Source organism: Xiphias gladius, chromosome 2 (assembly GCF_016859285.1).
Source record: "Xiphias gladius isolate SHS-SW01 ecotype Sanya breed wild chromosome 2, ASM1685928v1, whole genome shotgun sequence".
Taxonomy (NCBI): Eukaryota; Metazoa; Chordata; class Actinopteri; order Istiophoriformes; family Xiphiidae; genus Xiphias; species Xiphias gladius.
This window is the reverse complement of record NC_053401.1, coordinates 4,560,912-4,580,468: the sequence shown is the minus strand read 5'-3', so window position 1 is coordinate 4,580,468 and position 19,557 is coordinate 4,560,912. Positions and strand designations below refer to the sequence as shown.

The 19,557-nt window shown below is 42.2% G+C and overlaps 3 protein-coding genes across 3 annotated transcripts in view; 1 reads left to right on the top strand and 2 right to left on the bottom strand.

Annotated features, from left to right (window-relative positions):
• The window catches only part of LOC120797519 (tetraspanin-9), a 7,127-nt gene extending 2,124 nt beyond the window's left edge, over positions 1 to 5,003 (top strand). Inside the window, exons 2-9 of the mRNA XM_040141252.1 lie at positions 709 to 750; positions 1,234 to 1,313; positions 1,515 to 1,706; positions 2,153 to 2,227; positions 2,329 to 2,430; positions 2,653 to 2,784; positions 4,272 to 4,355; positions 4,460 to 5,003. Coding sequence (XP_039997186.1) covers positions 1,251 to 1,313; positions 1,515 to 1,706; positions 2,153 to 2,227; positions 2,329 to 2,430; positions 2,653 to 2,784; positions 4,272 to 4,355; positions 4,460 to 4,531 — 720 coding nt within the window. The 5' untranslated portion in view covers positions 709 to 750; positions 1,234 to 1,250 and the 3' untranslated portion in view covers positions 4,532 to 5,003. The remainder of the gene's footprint in view (positions 1 to 708; positions 751 to 1,233; positions 1,314 to 1,514; positions 1,707 to 2,152; positions 2,228 to 2,328; positions 2,431 to 2,652; positions 2,785 to 4,271; positions 4,356 to 4,459) is intronic.
• Positions 5,004 to 5,686: 683 nt separating this feature from the next.
• On the bottom strand, positions 5,687 to 11,408 carry amdhd1 (amidohydrolase domain containing 1). Its single transcript, XM_040140918.1, has 9 exons — positions 11,243 to 11,408; positions 10,320 to 10,426; positions 9,913 to 9,977; positions 9,534 to 9,811; positions 9,221 to 9,446; positions 8,713 to 8,837; positions 8,523 to 8,616; positions 8,250 to 8,410; positions 5,687 to 6,486 (listed from the first exon to the last, which is right to left on the bottom strand). Exons 1-9 carry the CDS (start codon positions 11,377 to 11,379, stop codon positions 6,381 to 6,383), a joined length of 1,299 nt encoding a protein of 432 aa, XP_039996852.1. The 5' UTR covers positions 11,380 to 11,408; the 3' UTR covers positions 5,687 to 6,380.
• A 184-nt stretch (positions 11,409 to 11,592) lies between these two features.
• snrpf (small nuclear ribonucleoprotein polypeptide F) lies at positions 11,593 to 14,526 on the bottom strand. The gene is made up of 4 exons (XM_040148392.1): positions 14,368 to 14,526; positions 13,300 to 13,425; positions 12,329 to 12,393; positions 11,593 to 11,875 (listed from the first exon to the last, which is right to left on the bottom strand). The coding sequence occupies exons 1-4, from the start codon at positions 14,368 to 14,370 to the stop codon at positions 11,809 to 11,811; spliced, it is 261 nt and encodes an 86-aa protein (XP_040004326.1). The 5' UTR covers positions 14,371 to 14,526; the 3' UTR covers positions 11,593 to 11,808.
• Positions 14,527 to 19,557: the final 5,031 nt, after the last annotated feature.

Sequence of the window (19,557 nt, the reverse complement as noted above, 5' to 3'; positions counted from 1 at the left end):
GCTGCAAGAGTTAGTTAAGATATTTGACAGAAGATGAATCGCCTACTGTTTTGATTACAGATTCTTAACTTTCAAGCAAAAATGTCAAATATTTTCTGGCTCCAGCTTCTCAAAGATGAGGATTTGTTGATTTTCCTCTGTTTTATATCATTTTAAACTGAATCTCTTGGTGTTTTGGACTGTTAGTCAGACAAAACGAGCAATTTGAACACATAACCTTGGGCTCTGGAAAATAATAATGGACATTTTTCCCTATTTATAAACCAGACAGCCAATCAAAAAAATCAATAAAATAATCAGCAGAGTAATTGCTGATAAAATAACTGTTAGCTGACGCCCTACTTCTGTGTTTACCAACATTACTGACAGAATCAAGAAATTTAAACTGCCGTGGTGTGTGTGGGGCCACTTCATTCGCTTGCATTTAAAGAATTCCCCTGCGCATTTGTGAGTAAGGTCACTTTCCAGTCCTGTCAAGTCCTTTCGAACTTTTGTAATGTTTGTGTTTTGACACACTTATGTCCTTCAAAAAACGAATTTACACTGAAAAATACCTGGTGAGTAATCTCCATGAAAAGCGTGTCAATCTCAACCTGGCGATAACGATCAGCAGAGTTTTGCCTGTAAACTTGAAGCATGACGTTCAACAATATATTTCATACGATGTACGGTGGCGTGTAAATGTTTGTGTGCCTCTTTGTGTCACAGGTATCCCACTAGAGCTTCCCCGTTCTCCTGTTTGTTGAAGTGGTGAGTTTTATCTCCTCCATGTTGGGATGTGGTCGCAGCGTGACTCACCAGAGAGGAAACTATTTACGGCTGATGTGATGTAATGGGGAAATAAATTGGTTTGTTTGGTGATTTTAAAAAAAACAACCTCCGATAGATAAAAAATGTTGGCCAAAAAAAAAAAAAAAAAGCATTAATTTGTGCCTTTTCCCCTAAAAAACCCCCGATCCCACCCAGTTATCATGATGTATGACATGGTGTAATGTTATAAAAGTAAATGTCAGTCCTAAAATATTGTGTTTATCATTTAATTTATTCCTGCATGATCCTGAAATTTGACTGATTACAGACAACAACAATACATTTGAATCATCACCAACTCTGATTTCCACGTAAAGCCAGTGTAAAAGACTCAGTTAAACTTTTTATTAAACGGTCATATCATCTTTTCATGGTTTATGTTCCTGCTGTTTTTTTGTTTTGTTTTGTTTTGTTTTTTTTCAGTGCCTGTCAATTCAACCATGGCTCGCGGCTGCATCTGCTGTGTGAAATACATGCTCTTCCTCTTCAACTTGCTCTTCTGGGTATTTACTCCACACACACACACACACACACAAACACACACACACACAGAGTCAGAAAATGTTCTTTTAGATGTCACCATAAATCAGTCGTTACATCAGCGCACAAATCAAAGCCCTTAGATATCATCAGATCAGCAGGAAGTTTCTGAATTTCCTGTGTGTGTGTGTGTGTGTGTGTGTGTGTGTGTGTGTGTGTTTCAGCTGGGTGGCTGTGGATTGCTGGGTGTCGGCGTGTGGCTGTCGGTCTCTCAGGGCAGCTTCGCCACCCTGTCGCCCTCCTTCCCGTCGCTCTCCGCCGCCAACCTCATCATCACCCTCGGCACCGTTGTCATGGTGACGGGCTTCCTGGGTTGCCTGGGCGCCATCAAGGAGAACAAGTGCCTGCTGCTGAGCGTGAGTGCACTACAATACCCACGGTGCATCAGTATCGTGTTGTGGTTTTCCATGTAGGTTCTATTTCATCGGAACAGCTTCAGTTGCCAAAATCAGTGACTTAGGAGTAGCTGGGTTGTCCTCACTCTTACGATTGCGTTGTAAATAAAACTTGTTTATATATTTTTTTTAACTTTGAGAAATGTCTTCTTGGCCTGGAAAAGTCAAGATTCGTCACCAAACCCCAATAATTGATTAATTAATTTTTCGTAATTTGCATCTAAAAGCTGACATGAAGTGTATTTTTGAGTTTGGAGCTTATATTTACTATCTTTTGCATGGTCATGAATGCGACGGTAGTATATCTTGCACATTTTCTGCTCACGTTGGCGCCTTTTTTTTTTTTTTTTTTTTTTTTTTTACTCTTGCCATCTGACACTTTTCTCCGTCCCGTGATTTTTACCCAGTTCTTCATCGTTCTGTTGATCATCCTCCTGGCCGAGCTCATCCTCCTCATCCTGTTTTTCGTCTACACCGACAGGGTAAGACTCCGTAAGGGGTTCGCTCATATTTATTAATGATCCACCAGCGCCGTAGGCGGGCGTGTCGACACGTGGCGTAATCTCCGCATCTCCGCCCTCAGGTGAGCGAGAACGCCAGACGGGACCTGAAGGAAGGGTTGGTGCTGTACAACACCGATAACAACGCTGGCCTGAGGGATGCATGGAACACCATACAGGGAGAGGTATGGTCCACATTAAGGGAAAGTCTTGTTTAGGCTTGACAAAGTATTATAATATAATATAATAAGTTAATAATCATTTTTATATAGGTATTTCTTGCCATTTCGAGCGTATCCAACTTCAGCTTTCTTTATCATCCTGTAACGCACTTAGTAACCATACATGAACGCAATTTATTTTAAAACAACTGACTGTTTCCCTCTCTCCTCGCGCTTGTTTACCAGTGGAAGTGTTGTGGAGTGATGAACCACAATGACTGGTACGCCGCCCTGCATGACGACGCGGTTCCCGACCGCTGCTGCCAGCAGGTTTACCCAGGCTGCGGGCGTAACGCCTCCAGTGCCTTCTGGACACGGGTCAGTCTCGAAAGCTCATACGTCTGGTGATGCTCTATATATATATGTATATATATTTTTTTTTTTTCTGATTGCCAGCGAGTCGCACGAAAAGACCACATCAACAATGAACTGATCCCACTAACAAACACTGTCTGTGCATCCAAAGTGTGATATCTTACTCCTCTGTGCCTTGGGGCTCCACTGTTGCGCGAAAGCTCTTGAAAACACATCACTGAACAACACTGTCGCATTGTTGTAAACTGTAGTTTATTCCGCCCCGCGGGCACCACACTGCTGCCAGAAATACCCACTCCAGCTCCAAATACATATTCATCCACCGCTGAAAATAGTCCCCAACAAAAGCACTCTTAAACGTTTTTTTTTTTTCTTCCCCTAAAATGAAACCAAGTATTTGTGACACCTTTTTAACAACTTCCAGATTTACGGTACATCTTCAGCAGGAACCAAGGGGATTGCGGCGCCACAGACAAGGATCTCGTATAGTATTGAGAGACGGACCAGCGTATTGTTGGTTTTGGTCTTTTCGTGATGTGGACTTTAACGAAAATGTAGAATATCGTCAGTATTAAAGTTTGTAATCAATGGCACCTCATCTTTAAGAAGAAAATACTATATAATGTCGGACTCGGCTCCATTAATGTATTACTGCTTTTTTTTGTTTTTTTTTTTAAATTTGTTTTAAAACCAGCCCCTTTTTTTACCTGCTTTTTCATTTTCAAATACACATGTGGACAAAAAAATGAATACCCAAGTCTATCTGAAGCTAATATGAGGCTTTAGTAGTTAGAGCCTTTTCCCCTGTTGAGCTACAGTGGAGGGACAGAAACACAAAGAGAGAATTTCATAATACGGAGACCAAAATTTGGAAGGTGTCCACTTGATGTCCCCTTGGACTGCTGAGACCTTTCATTAGCGTCAGATGAACTTTGGAATGTACTTTTACACCGATTGTGTAAAAAAAAATCCCTGGGTTTTGTCCCCCGATCTTCCACTGAGAGACCATGAGGGAGGGATCTTTCAATGGCCAGTATGGACAGGAGGAATGATTACACGAGCAAAAGGTTTCAGCGTTCATGTAGGCGCCTAACGAAATACTTTAGGACAGACTTAAATAACCGTAGACCTATCCTTTAAAAGAGATCTAAGAGGTCTTCGGTCAGACCGGTTCAAATCTGTAAATGGCAAATGACTGGAGTTACATCGCGCCTTTATCCGAACCCCCGCGCAGTTCATTCACACAGAGACCGATTGGTCGTGAGCAGTCGTGCAAAGTGTTCGCCTTGGGACTGTGGCCCCAGGACACTTTGGAAACCGCGCGCAGGAGGAGCTGGGGATCGAACCGACGACCCACTCTGCCTCCTGAGTCACACAGCCGGGGAGAATAAAATGTTTGTCCGTATTGGGTCTCCGTCTCAGAGTGGATGGTTTCTGACCTGCGTTACCTCTCCCTGGTGGTGTGTGTGTGTTGTTTTTTTTTTTTCCAGGGTTGCTATGAGAAGGTAGAGGAGTGGCTGGATGACAACAAACACCTCCTGGGGACCATCGCCATGTGCGTGCTGGTCATACAGGTGAGCCGCGGGCAATGTGGGGCTCACATCCAAACTCTGAAACCCGGCCCCTTAGAGTTGAGTGCCAACGATGGTTTTGACCAAGTGTCTTTTGTTTTCCCCAGCTCCTCGGTATGGCTTTCTCTATGACGCTCTACCAGCAGATCCACCGAGCAGGGAAGAAGTACGAAGCCTGATGGCAGAGGTGTGGTCATTTCAGACGGTTTAATGTTGGGTACATAAAGTATATCACCTCCGTCATGCCCGTCACCCTCACCCTCTGTTTATAGTCAAAATAAGCCAGTTATCTTGTGTGCCACTACAGCCTTTTATCTCGCTTTTTTTATTTTTCCATCAGTTATTGTTGTGAATAGCATCGAAACTAGTTTTTCTTATGGTTAGATTTTTTTTTTTTAATCGCACTATAATGAGTGTTTTTTATGTAAAATACCTGATTTTTACTGAGGATTGGTCTCTGACGATCATAACCCCGAGAAAAGAGACTGACAAAGAAGAAGCGGTGATGAGGCAATTTTTTTTTTTTTTTTTTTGGTTTTTTAAGTGATACCTGTGGAATAATATAATTTTATGATCTATTTAGATAAAACGAGCATCGTGTACTAACATGCTTAATAAAAGCGGAAAGCACTCTTCACAAATGCGGTAATGTTTTGTTTCAGGGGATATTACTGACAATCACTGACTCGTCGATGCCGTTGATTCAGTTTTCTTTCGCTTCTTCGGTCCTGACCCAGTAGTTCTGGTATCTGCTCTCCCCCCCCCCTGCGACAGTCAAACGTCCTTTTGATTGTACAGGTAACAGCAGGGTAACCACCAGGTCATTGAAAAGTTAAACGAGGGTCAAATCAATGAACTCTTTGATCACAGGAGGTGAAAAATATTTGAGCTGTTTCCGAGGGCGATGATGAAATTCCCCCTGCTTGTTTTAGTCGCCGGGGAACTGATAGGTTGACTTAAAATGCCTTTTATTGGCAAAAAAAAGAGGAGGCAGGGGTTCGCTCTGCGTGACAGAAACAGAGATAAATGACTAGAGAGAGACTTCAGTCAAGTGACATGACTTTAATCAGAAAGAACATTGGTTTCTAGGGGATCTGTTAACACTGTTGAGATAGTAACATTGATTCATCGGCCTCAGGCTTTAAAGGGTGGTACGCACGATGACTACGACTGAGCGGCTGATTTTTTTTTAGGTAGATTTTTAACATAAAGAAATATTTTCGGACATTTTCGGGGGAATACGGTAAAGTTTCCCCGCAAGCGTTCCCAAATAGACTGCAAAGGTAAGCCACAGCCAGCGGCAGGGTCAGCTGAGCTCAGCCTAAACGGGGGGGAAACTTTTTTTTCCCAGGTACAGCCACTGGCCGTGTAACTTCGTTGTACCGGTCAAGTACAATAAAATACTCACCGGTTTCTGCTGGTGTTCAAATGTGAGTACAGTGGAGGAAAAAACAAAGACCATTACAACAATGACCAGGGACAACTGGTCATTTTAGAGGAGAGGAAAAAAAATAAAATGATACTATAAATGATGATTGTAAATACTCCAGGGTACAAAAAGAAAGAAAACCGGAGTTTGTTTACAAGTTTTTGTTCCTATTGTGTAATGAAGGAGGAACAAAGGGAGAGAGAGAGAGAACAGCCACAGTATGTTACAGCCTTATAATTAAAATCATAATGATTAAACATGCCCCTTTATTATATTGTATTTTCTCCCACACACCAGGATAACGTTTGTTCTAATGAGTGAAACTACAAACTGTATATTATATATACGGATGATTGTATGAGGTATGTGAGGCTGTTCTCCCCTATTTACTCTTTAATTACACAGTTAAACAAAACAAAACAAAAAACAGGTTGTCAACACAGTCCACCCCAGATTTCCGTCCTGTTTCCCAGGACTGTACCCAGCTTTTACGAAACTGCGAGCATTCAGCCGAATACACGCCCCATTTGCGCCGTCGGTCTTGCCGTGACCGCACCTCTCGTCCGTCTGGATCGGCGGGCAGCGGCCTCCTCGTCGGGCTACAGGTCCGCATTAGTGTCGTTGTCGTAGACGACGCTGCCCTTGATGACGACGTAGCGGACGAGCTCCTGGTGTCCGCCGAGCCGGTAGATCAGATGCTCCCACCTGCGGTGGAGCGTAAGAGGGGGGGGGGGGGGCAGGGTGAGGACCGCGCAGGGAATGGGGGCTACCACGCAAACCCTCCCGACTGTTTGGAAAGACAGGGGGGTAGATTACAGGGAGGGAACCTCGGGCCTCGGCAACTTTCACCGACCCCCATTTCCCCGGGGCTGGATCACGAAAGGAGACTGTATTTCGCAGCTTCCGTGGACTTTGAATCACGCAGCCTGCTTTACAGCGCGTGGCTCAGGGGTTAGGTCGGGGCGTCTTTTCGCTACTGCTCCCCTCCTGACCGACGCACTAGATTCAAATTCGACCGGAGGACTCATTCGATCGAGGGACTCATTCGACCCGGAGGACTCATTCGACCGGAGACTCATTCGACCCGAGGACTCATTCGACCCGGAGGACTCAGTTGCTCTCAGCGGCTCTTCAGTTTAGTTTTAGGTGCGCGACGCCCTCTACCGGACGTTTCGCGAAGTGCGCCCGAAACGCCTTGAATTCTGGCAGGGAGCAGCAGCTTTGCCCTAACTTGTTTCCCCACATGGGCATCAGGGGGCTTTTGCAGCAGCTACATACGTGGCGTTTAAACGAGGGGTTTAAACCCTTGTCTGTGGAAATCGATCCACAGATCCTTGCCCCGCCGGTGGTTCATTTTTCCACTTCGCTGCAGAGAGCGAGGGATGACCGGCCTCCAAAGTCCTTCACATCCCCTTTTTTTTTTCTATAATGAATGCAAACCTAAATAATGTAGATTAACTCCAGTGTGTGGAGTTCAAGTCTGGCTTGGGACCTTTTATTTGCATGTCACTCCCCTCCCTCCCATGCAATATCTACTCTCCGTGCACTTTGACTACTTAATAAAGCAGGAAAGCCTAAAAAACATTTTTAGTTTATCGCCAGTAATGATTCAAATAATTAAATACCTACAAGAATAATGAATTGGTGGTCCTAAATAATCCTATTATATATTTAAACATGCAACTCCTTTCCAGGTTTTTTTTTTTCCGTTAGATAATACATCTGTTTTCTGAACACGTCTGGACCACTGGACAAGTAGGAATAACAATGACAATTGAGATACCACAAAGCAATGTTCAACGTGACACCTTACCAGCGGTGGAGGAAGCACCGGGATTCCCTGCTCACGCAAAGTATTACTGCCACACTGTCAAAATACTATAATTAAAGCAAAAGTCCTGTGTTTTTAATTGTAGTTAAGTAAAAATACGTAAATTGGTACAAAAATGTACTTCAAGTATCAAACGTGGAAGACCTCTTGCAGAAAAATGGCCCCACTGAGTGCTACATTATTATAAACGATAATATTGGATTATTATTACTATGTTAATATGTAAGTGGAATTTTACTGTTGTGGTTGATTTGAGTTGGTGCTAATTTTAACTACTGTTTTACTTTAGATTACGACAAATACAAGATAATCACTTGTTTTGTATGTAAATGTGTAAATTTTCAAGTTCAGCCGTCAAATAAAGGTAAGTGGAGTGAAAAAGTACAAACATTTCCCTCTGAAACTCAGTGGACTAGAAGTATAAGGTAAAATAAGTAGAGTACAAGTACCTAAAAAGTTTACTTAAGCACAGTGCTTGAGTACATGTACTTTTCTCCATTTAACCCTGCTTTTCCTTGGTAAGTGAAGCTGACTTCAACACAAAATGTATCTCTGATAATCTGATACCGAAAATGAGAAGCTACACCCCCGCAAGCGCACGGGACGAACGGCGCGTTTTCCTTCTGCCCTGATTTACCGTGTGGCGGCGAGGACCACCAGGTCTCCGTGTTTGTCGACCTCCAGGGAGCCGTGTGTGTGGGAGCGCCCGAGGGCGTAGGCGGCGTTGATGGTGGCCGCGGCCAGCGCCTCAGGCATGGACATCCTCATGTTGACACAGGCCAGGTGCATGACTATCGGCTGAGGATGGACGCGAGAGAGAGAGAGAGAGAGGGAGAGGGAGGGGATGACAGAGCGGGAAGGGAGGACAGAGACCGGTTTTCGCCCTTTCGCCCCATCCTGTTGTACTCACCATGGAGCAGCAGTAGGCGTTGGGGTTGAAGTCGCTGCCGAGGGCAACAATTACTCCGGCCTCCAACATGTCTCTGGCCCGAGGCTGGGGCAGCCTAAACCCACACAGCGATGGTTAGACGTCCCACGGCCGTGTAGCGAGTGTGTGTGCGTGTGTGTGTGTGTGTGTGAGCATTTGTGCGTTAGTATACCGGAGAATGTAGGCTGTGGTCGGTAGAAGCACTGCAGCGGTTTTTGCCTTTGCCATGGCACTGATCCCCTCGTCGGTGACCTCCTCCAGGTGGCTGATGGCTATGGCTCCAAGCTCCGCTCCCAGCTGACGCACACATTCGCTCAGGTTAACAAGATTGTCATTAAAATTATTATTATAATTATAATAATTGCTATTTAAACCTCCTGCATTTACTAACGTTACTGATGAAAACAATCATTTAACAGCATCAAAAAACAAAGTTCAATTTCATCGTTTTTACTTGAAGACATCACCTTGGCTATTCAAAACTCTTAATGGGCATTTTCACTGTTTTTCTTTTTGTAAATTTTGTAGCCCAAATGATTATTTGATTTAAAAAAAACTGAATTAAATGATGGACAAGGAAACTGATCCTAGGTTGCGGGTAAATCCGGGGTTTTTTTTCAGCTTGTTGCGGAGTTCTTCTGCAAAAAACCAGCAAATGCGGCATTAGTAGCGAGTGATACCTGCGCAGAGTTCATGGGATGAAGCTCATCCCCGTGGAAGTTGATGTTGAGGCCCATTTCTTTGCCAGCCTGCAGGATGGCGCGAGTGGAGCTGAGGTCAAACACTCCCCGCTCACAGAACACGTCGATGTTGTCGACCCTGAGGGTCCCGGCAGACATCTGCTCTTTCAGCCGTGGCAGCTGCACCCGCAGGATGTCATCTGTGGCTTCTGCGACAGTCTTCCCTCTGAGTCGAGGACGCAGAAGCACGGTCGAGATTCGGTTTCAGGGTGTGGTCGGAAATGAGGTAAGTGAGAGGATAAGTGCCCCATACCTGGGCACTGCGTGGGCTCCGCAGTAAGTCGAGGAGATGTTGATGGGCAGGCTGCGTCTGGCCCCCTCGATCACCTCCAGCATCTTGAGCTCGGTCTGCAGCTCCAGGCCGTAGCCGCTCTTACACTCCACCAGGGTGGTGCCCGCTCGCTGCATCCGAACCAACCTGCTGCTGAGGGAGGCCAGAAGGTCCGGGGCTGCGGCAGCTCGGGTGCGCTCCACCGTGAAGTGGATCCCTCCGCCGGCCCGGTGCACGTCCATGTAGGTGGCACCCGCCAGCTGCAGGCGTAAAAGGAAAACACGCGTTTCACCAAAAGTTTAGACGCAGTTGCGACGGCGAGGTCAAAAATAGTCCAAATACTTTGTGTTTAATGATCTACCTTCATTGCAAATTCGTGCACCCTGTCACCAGCCCAGACTGGGTGGGTGTGGGCATCAACCAAACCTGAAAACCACGAGATTGTTCAAATATTTATCTCTGATTTTGACATCATCCAATTGTATAAAGAGCAGTGGTGGAAGGATTCGGATTCTCTACTCCAGTTCAAGTCCTTCTCAAGTAAAAAGTACAGAAGTATTATCAACAAAATGTACTGAAGGTATGACCAGTACTCGTATAGAATAATATCCTCTCTCCCTGATGACTTTATGTATCTGACAGTACAGTATTTGAGTCAATGTACTTAAGTTAAACACAGTCCGCCACTTGTAGAAAAAGTCCAGAAACTACCACTTGCACGTTGACACAGAAAATAATACATAATTACAAATCACGGCTGAAACTCACCAGGCAGGACACACATTCCTGTAGCATCGATCACTTTATCAAACGTTGCTTCTGAATACTGGGCTCTGATGGTTTCTGCCGGCCCCACAGCCTTAATCAGCCCGTCGCTGGATGAAGAAATCGGACACTTTAGTGAGGACATTCACTTTGAGGCACAGCGCCGAGGCCGCGGCACAGAGGACAAACCTTTGCGTAACGACGCGCCATTTCCTCCGGAACCACCTTCGGAAGAGTTCATTTCTTTTGACAAAACCCTGAAATACTCTGGTTTACAGATGATCAAAATTTGGGTTGGCTTTTTAATTCTAATTCATGTTGTCTGGTAAGCCCATGCACACTGGGCATAGATGTATGGTTATATATAGTTATATAAACAATCGTGAAAATGACTTGCATTCATTCATTCAGTGATTAAAAGAAAAAGAAAAATTAAAGTACCTGTCCAGAGAGCAAAATAGCCACTTACATTTGGAACATATGAGTGGAGATTTAAAGTAAAAACTTGAAGTAACAAGCGGTAATTAACTGAATAATAAAACATAGATAATACACACTCAGATAAGGAAATAGAAAAAAATAAAGTTGCATTCATCCTGCGTCTTTATTTTCTGGCTGCAGTGAGCCACTACAGCCTCTAGGGGCCACCAGAGCGCCTTATTTTAAACGAGTCCTGGTTGCAGCAGGACAAAGTTTCCAAACCTGAAATTTCTGCAGATCTGAGAGCAGCTACGCTGGTGAGAACGAGTGCCATGCGTTTCTCATTTCCTCGATTAACAACATTTTTACAAACTGTAGAACGAGCGCAAAGCTTTCATTCGTTTATCCTCTGCAACTGTACCAAACAAGAGAGTAAACCAATGGCAGTCTGTCTTGTATGTCCCTGTATGTAAACATGACAAAGGAGGTGGTTTAGAAAAACTTACCTCCCTATTACAATGCTCCCGTTTTCAATCACACACAGATTTTGCATCCCTGGCTTCGTCAGGTATTTCTCCCCCCCGTCGCAGACCAGAACCACCTGTCTGGCATTTTCCACCAGTAGTCGGTAATTGCCGGACATTCTGATTCATCCAAAGCAGAGAGGCTTACTTGAGAGTGGCTGGGCTTAAAACCAGTTTTAAGAACAGGCAAATATTTGTTGAGGAGAGCGGGGTCTAAAGTGCACAGAGAGGGGTGGTGCTTCTGTGACAGAGCTCAGAGACGACCATGTAACTAGTGGGTCCATCTCTACATCGTTCAGTTTAATAATTAGAGAAAAATTCAGACATCACGGTTTAAGAAAGGGTACAATAATCACTTTATTGTGTCTGTATCACAATGTCACAACATAAAATTGGTCTCACATACAGTAAAAAGAAAAGAAAAAAGTCATTTTCAAAACTGCTTGAAAAATAACAAACCCCCAAACGTTCATTTGTTTCACATGGTGAAAACACAAACACGCATTGACTCAACTACGAGGTACAAAAATCGCACTCAGACGCCAACATCACTCCCTCATTTCTCCGTCCTCCTCCTCTTCTTCTACGCCTCTGATGTACAAAACATTATTGCACCTGTGGGGTTGAAACACACCTGTTAGCACGCAGTACAGTCAGAACTGGCCGCAGGGGAAAAGACTGTCGATCGGTTGGTGCCTCTTTTGCTTCCACCACCGATTTCTTTGAAAAACGAGACGTTAATTATTAACACAGCTTGGTTAAGGGCCTTAAAGCTTGAGGCCATTGAAGAACACTCTCTCCATTTTCCAGCCAAAAACTGTTCATATCAGAATCTGAACCTCCATTTGAGCAGCCAGACAGAAATGTGCTGCCTCATATCTAGACTTGTTTCTTGTGTGAGTCTTTCTTGGCAAGGTCTCTTAAAAATATTCTTAATTTTACCTTAAATAACATTTTTTTTTACAAGCAGAGAAAGTAAAAAATAAGTAAATTGATAAAAGAAGCTCTAGTCGACCAGTTACGTAATAAAGGTTGATAGATATTTAAGGTTCCAGTCTTAGAACATACCTGATGAGCACTTCGCCAAGATGACCCGCCAATGCCCCATCTACATATTCTTCTGTGTTTGCGAGCTGTCAGGGAAGCAAGTAAATATAGGGGTCACCATAAAGGCGTATTTTCACAGTTAACTCCTACGTTATAAATCACTTCTGTAAATGGATTTTTATGGAAAGGCTTTTTTCTATCTTAACAATCTGGGTTAATTTCATCTGCATGTCTGTATTTATGTGTGTATGCAGCTTGGTATAGGATGTACATATGTAATGTGTATGTTTGCACGTACAATTTGATCAAAATTCATACATGCAACGTGCATACGTGAGTTCACTTTTCTCACGTGCGTTTACGATATTGCATGTACATTTTTTTTCCTCTCTGAAGCCCTTTGTAATTTTTTGGTTTTAACAAGTGCTATTTAAATAATTCTCCCAAATAAACAAAAATAAACATCCTGCAGAGGCAGTCAGACGTTTCCAGTGAATGGTACAATTAAGGATAAAATCCCAGTATATGATTTAATGTCCCATAAAGAGGGGCGACGAACTTAATAGAATCATCAACTTAATGTGGTGTGTCACTATAACCCAACACAGTTGCTGGAAGACTTCAAACTTTAAAATAGATAAATAAGAATAAAATCTACAAATGCATCAATCCTCTGACTACACTTTTGACTGATTTATCTCTGGTGGCTTCATACAGGCAGACAGTTTCATAATATAATTAAGTGTAAACATGTCCTGACCAACACAACAGAGAATTATGAGTCAAGCTTTTATGAACTTTGAAATCAACTAAAACAGACGATGCTTGGTGAACCAGTTCTCCAAAATTTAGCAAAAACCACCCCAAATGAGCTTTATTATGATAGATACACGCGTGCATGACGGCAGAGATCGAGGCCGATAAATAACCTTTGTATTGGAGTATGCCCGAGGCATCCTAGGTAAATGCTGCAGAGTGCCGACTGCGCTTACCTGCATATTCATGTACCCATCCACGGACACCAGGTAGCCCTTATACTCCATACCCCACTTCAGCTTCACCATCACTGGCTTGCCTGTCAGGCCGTTCAGGAAAGGCTTTGGATTGAGAGGTAAACTCTATGAAGAAAAAAAAGATAAGGTTAATATAGACTTCCCTACACTGCCCCCTGGCCACATTAGATAACTATACATACATACTGTGATTGCATTCACCAACGTTACCCAGATTTTTAGTGAAGCGTCGCGGAGAATGTTGTTCTTCTCTAAACAGCAGAAAACCCGTGCCAAATTTAGTTTAGAAATGTGCCACATAATTGTGGCTATCCCCAACACATGCCTAGATGACAACCTGTATCTAGTGACCCTTTCCTAGTAATGTTATAACAGCAAATTCAGCACAAAATATTAGTTAGTTTTTAAACACACCTCTCTGAAGAGCAAACGTGGCTTGATGTATGGTAAGACAACATTAAACAAACCAGTTCTAAGTTAATAATAAATGTGTTGCTGTTGGGTTGTGACCGGATGCATGACCTACTGCATCGTACAGAACACAGCCGACCTCAGCCCGAGAGATGTATGAGAAATTGTACCATTTTTTTTCCCCACTATTTTGCTCACAGCAGGTGTGCGGTGTTCGAGATGAGGCCGCGTACACGCCGGGTAACCCAAACAAGCGACAGTGTCTTAACGGGTCCAAGGATACAGCCAAGGGTTTACGTGGAGCAAACTCCGCTAAATTGGAAGATTTTAGAATGGAGTTTGGTGTGGCTTTCTCCACGGGCCAAACTCAGACAAAAGGCGCGATAATTTCTTTAACTTAATGAGTATAAAAAAACACATCTTACTTTTGTCGGTTCCGCTGAATAAACGCGACATACGATACCGGTTGTGTGAATAAATTTTGAGGACTGCATTCATTTAGTCGAAGTTATGAATGAGAAGCTAACACGGCTAATGCTAACTAGCTAATAGGCTGCTATCATTGCGCGGTGATAACAAAACCAACCCACTAAGTACACATTGAGCTGATAGTAAACATTAGTAAGACATACTCACCATGTTGGTTTAATTTAAACACGTATCGTAAGTTCTAATTTTGACGTTTGATTTCTTTTCGTAACGATAACGTTAGCGGTTCACGAACCAGAACACGCTTTGCCGCCGAGCAGGAAGTACAACACCCTGACCTCTGAGGAGTCTTCGTGTTTTTACACACTGCCACCTAGCGGTCACAGCGGTCAGTCATTCCAGGTTCCCCTACATTTGAAAATATCTTTTGCTTATTGTCACTTTATTTGGATGTTTAATTTTTTTTTTGTCTGTGTCAAATGATAAACGTACAGCAAGGTAGTATCAATCCATCATACATACACTGCAAAGCAGTTTAAACATTTATTTTCATTATCAACGCATCTGACAGTTATTTTCTTTAAGAACTGATTGATTGTTCAGTGTATAAAATGTCAGAAATAGTGAAACATGCCCTCATTATCCCTCAAAACCCAATTCAACATATTTAAATTGCCTTTTTGTCTCAACAGCAGTCACAAACATCAAGATGTTGAGTTTACTATCGTAGAAAACAGATCAAATTAAACAAACACTCCCATTTGAGAAGCTGGTACCAGTAACAACTCAAGTACATTTTTGACTTACTTGTACTTTACTCGAGTATTCTACTCGACTACATTTATGTAACAGCTGTAGTTACCAGCTACTTCTCAGATTATGAATTTACATTAAAATAATTTATGATATGCTTTTAAAATTTAATACAAAACCCCCTATAAAACAGCAGAATCTACCTGGAGCCACTTGTCACCAGTTTCAGAAGTCTACTAGTTGTTAGCAGTTCCAGTAAAGAGACATTTCCTTCATAAACTTCTCAGATGGTATTATTCTAGTATTTGTTTGAGGCCCAAAGAGGTAAAATTATCCAATATTTAAAAAAAAAAAAAAAAAAGGAAAGATAAAGGAAAAGTCTGAAATTGAAAACAAATTTGTGGAGCAGGATTTAATGTTTTCTTCTTTCCATTCCCATTAATCATCTCATGACCCCTCAAATTTATCTTGTGATCCTTATGAGGGGCCCAACCCCTAGGTTGGGAACCACTGACCTAAACTACTTAACTGTATAAAGTAGATAAAACTAGCTCCGCCTTGAGCAGCTACACCAGTAAAACGCTACTTACACATCGATTTATTAATATTAACAGTCCAATAATGTAATTTTTGATCATCTATCTGTCGCAGAGGATGTCTCTCTGCAATATGGCTACTCTTACTTTTGATACTTTAAGTACATTTTGTTTACAATACTTTTGTACTTTTACTTTACTGGGATTTGTGATGCAGGACTTTTACTATGTAATGGAGTAATTCTACACGTACGTGAGTAAAGTCTGAGTACTTCTTCCACCAGCAGCTAAACAACTTTTGAAATTACAAATATTTGCATGTGCACAAATCCTGGATTTTTAAATGGGGGAGAATTTTTTTTATTTTATTTTCTGTCGTACTAAAGTTTAAAACCATAGTATAACAAGTGCAAGTATATAGTATATAGAGTATATATAAGTATGTAGTGTATAGAATAGGACCTGAGTAAAACTGTAAGTGTATGAGTGGGTACTGGGCAGCTCCCACTCGCATTTGTTGTTCATCTGGTTTTTACTTCATTCAGGATAAAAGTGTATTGTGAAACGTCAAGTCAGTATTTGCCCCACGGTGAAAAGAATGCACTACAGGGCATTCAGTTGAACTTTACAGGAGAGTTTGTGTTCTCCGCTTGCTTCATTGCAGATAAATCTCCACCGTTTATCTTTTATCCACGAGATGCAGGAGTTTCGCTTATTTTCCGTATTTTATTACCGGCAAAGCCACGAGTGTAGGTGTGCTCTTCTGGTGCTCTCACTTGTCATTTCTTGATATGATCAGCTGCAGATAGGTGGAGCACAGAAAAACATGTTAAGTACAAAAAAACAAAAAAAAATCATAAATCACATGAAGTCCGTTCAGAATCACTGTCAGCATCCCTGTCTGCCACGAGTTGAACTGTCGTTCAACTTTGTAGCATTCCGGTTTATTGAATTTCTCACTTTAGCGTGAACTTTGCCAAATAATTGTTCTAATGATTGAAAACTCTGACCCGTTTCGGAGCAAAAAGTGAAATGACTGTCATATCTGGGTTGTGCCGGCTCTCTGTCTGGGCAGCTACTTCTCTCCAGGCACAAACAGTCTGAAGATTTCACTCATTTTTCTGCGTTGAAGCATTCAGCCGTTACTAAGGCATCGGACAAGTTCAAACCTGATACTTTGAATAAAACTAACATCGGACTTCCTACAGTACAGGGCTGGGTTCTGAAAACGAATTCCTCTGAAAACGCGCTAGAGCTTTCTTTGCATGTTTGAAATACTTGTGTCCTTGCATCATTTAGCCTATTTTTCTTCCCTCTCCTTTCGAGTTGCTCTCCGTGTAATTAACCACTCTGCCAGTCAGTCACCCTGTCAGTTATGGCATTATGATAATGTGTGTGGCGGGCCAGAGGTGCACCCGGGGATGGCAGTGACAACAAAGAGACGCCAAACGACCACAAAGAGACACAAAACAGCCACAACGAGACAAAAAAAAAAATGAACACAAAGACGGAAAACAACTAAAAAGAGATGCAAACGGCTGCAACAAGACAAAAAAAAATGACCACAAAGAGACACAAAACAGCCACAACGAGACAAAAAAAACGAACACAAAGACGGAAAACAACTAAAAAGAGATGCAAACGACCGCAACAAGACAAAAAATGACCACAAAGAGACACAAAACAGCCACAACAAGACAAAAAACGACCACAAAGAGACACAAAACAGCCACAACGAGACACAAAACAGCCACAACGAGACAAAAAACGACCACAAAGAGACACAAAACAGCCACAACAAGACAAAGACAACTACAAAGAGACACAAAACAGCCACAACGAGACACAAAACAGCCACAATTTGACAAAAAAAACGAACACAAAGATGGAAAACAACTAAAAAGAGATGCAAACGACTGCAACAAGACAAAAAATGACCACAAAGAGACACAAAACAGCCACAACGAGACAAAAAAAAATGAACACAAAGACGGAAAACAACTAAAAAGAGATGCAAACGGCTGCAACAAGACAAAAAAAAATGACCACAAAGAGACACAAAACAGCCACAACGAGACAAAAAAAACGAACACAAAGACGGAAAACAACTAAAAAGAGATGCAAACGGCTGCAACAAGACAAAAAAAAATGACCACAAAGAGACACAAAACAGCCACAACGAGACAAAAAAAACGAACACAAAGACGGAAAACAATTAAAAAGAGATGCAAACGACCGCAACAAGACAAAAAATGACCACAAAGAGACACAAAACAGCCACAACAAGACAAAAAACGACCACAAAGAGACACAAAACAGCCACAACGAGACACAAAACAGCCACAACGAGACAAAAAACGACCACAAAGAGACACAAAACAGCCACAACAAGACAAAGACAACTACAAAGAGACACAAAACAGCCACAACGAGACACAAAACAGCCACAATTTGACAAAAAAAACGAACACAAAGATGGAAAACAACTAAAAAGAGATGCAAACGACTGCAACAAGACAAAAAATGACCACAAAGAGACACAAAACAGCCACAACGAGACAAAAAAAAATGAACACAAAGACGGAAAACAACTAAAAAGAGATGCAAACGGCTGCAACAAGACAAAAAAAAATGACCACAAAGAGACACAAAACAGCCACAACGAGACAAAAAAAACGAACACAAAGACGGAAAACAACTAAAAAGAGATGCAAATGACTGCAACAAGACAAAAAAAAATGACCACAAAGAGACACAAAACAGCCACAACGAGACAAAAAAAAAAATGAACACAAAGACGGAAAACAACTAAAAAGAGCTGCAAACGGCCGCAACAAGACAAAAAAAAATGACCACAAAGAGACACAAAACAGCCACAACGAGACAAAAAATGACCACAAAGAGACACAAAACAGCCACAACAAGACAAAGACAACTACAAAGAGACACAAAACAGCCACAACGAGACAAAAAACGACCACAAAGAGACACAAAATGCCACAACAAGACAGAGACGACTACAAAGAGTCACAAAACAGCCACAACAAGACAAAAAACGACCACAAAGAGACACAAAACAGCCACAACGAGACACAAAACAGCCACAATTTGACAAAAAAAACGAACACAAAGACGGAAAACAACTAAAAAGAGATGCAAACGACCGCAACAAGACAAAAAATGACCACAAAGAGACACAAAACAGCCACAACGAGACAAAAAACGACCACAACGAGACACAAAACAGCCACAACAAGACAAAGACAACTACAAAGAGACACAAAACAGCCACAACGAGACAAAAAACAACCACAAAGAGACACAAAATGCCACAACAAGACAGAGACGACTACAAAGAGTCACAAAACAGCCACAACAAGACAAAAAACGACCACAAAGAGACACAAAACAGCCACAACGAGACACAAAACAGCCACAATTTGACAAAAAAAACGAACACAAAGACGGAAAACAACTAAAAAGAGATGCAAACGACCGCAACAAGACAAAAAATGACCACAAAGAGACACAAAACAGCCACAACGAGACAAAAAACGACCACAAAGAGACACAAAACAGCCACAACAAGACAAAGACAACTACAAAGAGACACAAAACAGCCACAACGAGACAAAAAACGACCACAACGAGACACAAAACAGCCACAATTTGACAAAAAAACGACCACAAAGAGACACAAAACAGCCACAACGAGACAAAAAACGACCACAAAGAGACAAAAACGACCATAAAGAGATAAAAAGCAACCACAAAAAGATTTTTAAAGAGTGGCCATAAAGAGAGTGTCTTGGTGTCTTGGACCTGTGCAGGAGGGGTGTGGGGCCTTTTACATGTCTGTGTCCTGGGTCCCATTGGTTCATAATCTGTCCATGGCTGTGGGCACTTTGGAGTTACAAATAGCTGCTATCTATTGATATTATTTCAAATGAGATTGTTTAGAGTTGTTTATTTGGCATTCCTTTATTACACCGAATAACTAACGTAACTATTAATAATGCAACAGTTTATTACTGGCAAGAACCAAGGCGTTAAATTTGTGTCTTAACTTATTTTCACAAGTTTTTTCACATGTGCCCCCCCTTCTTTA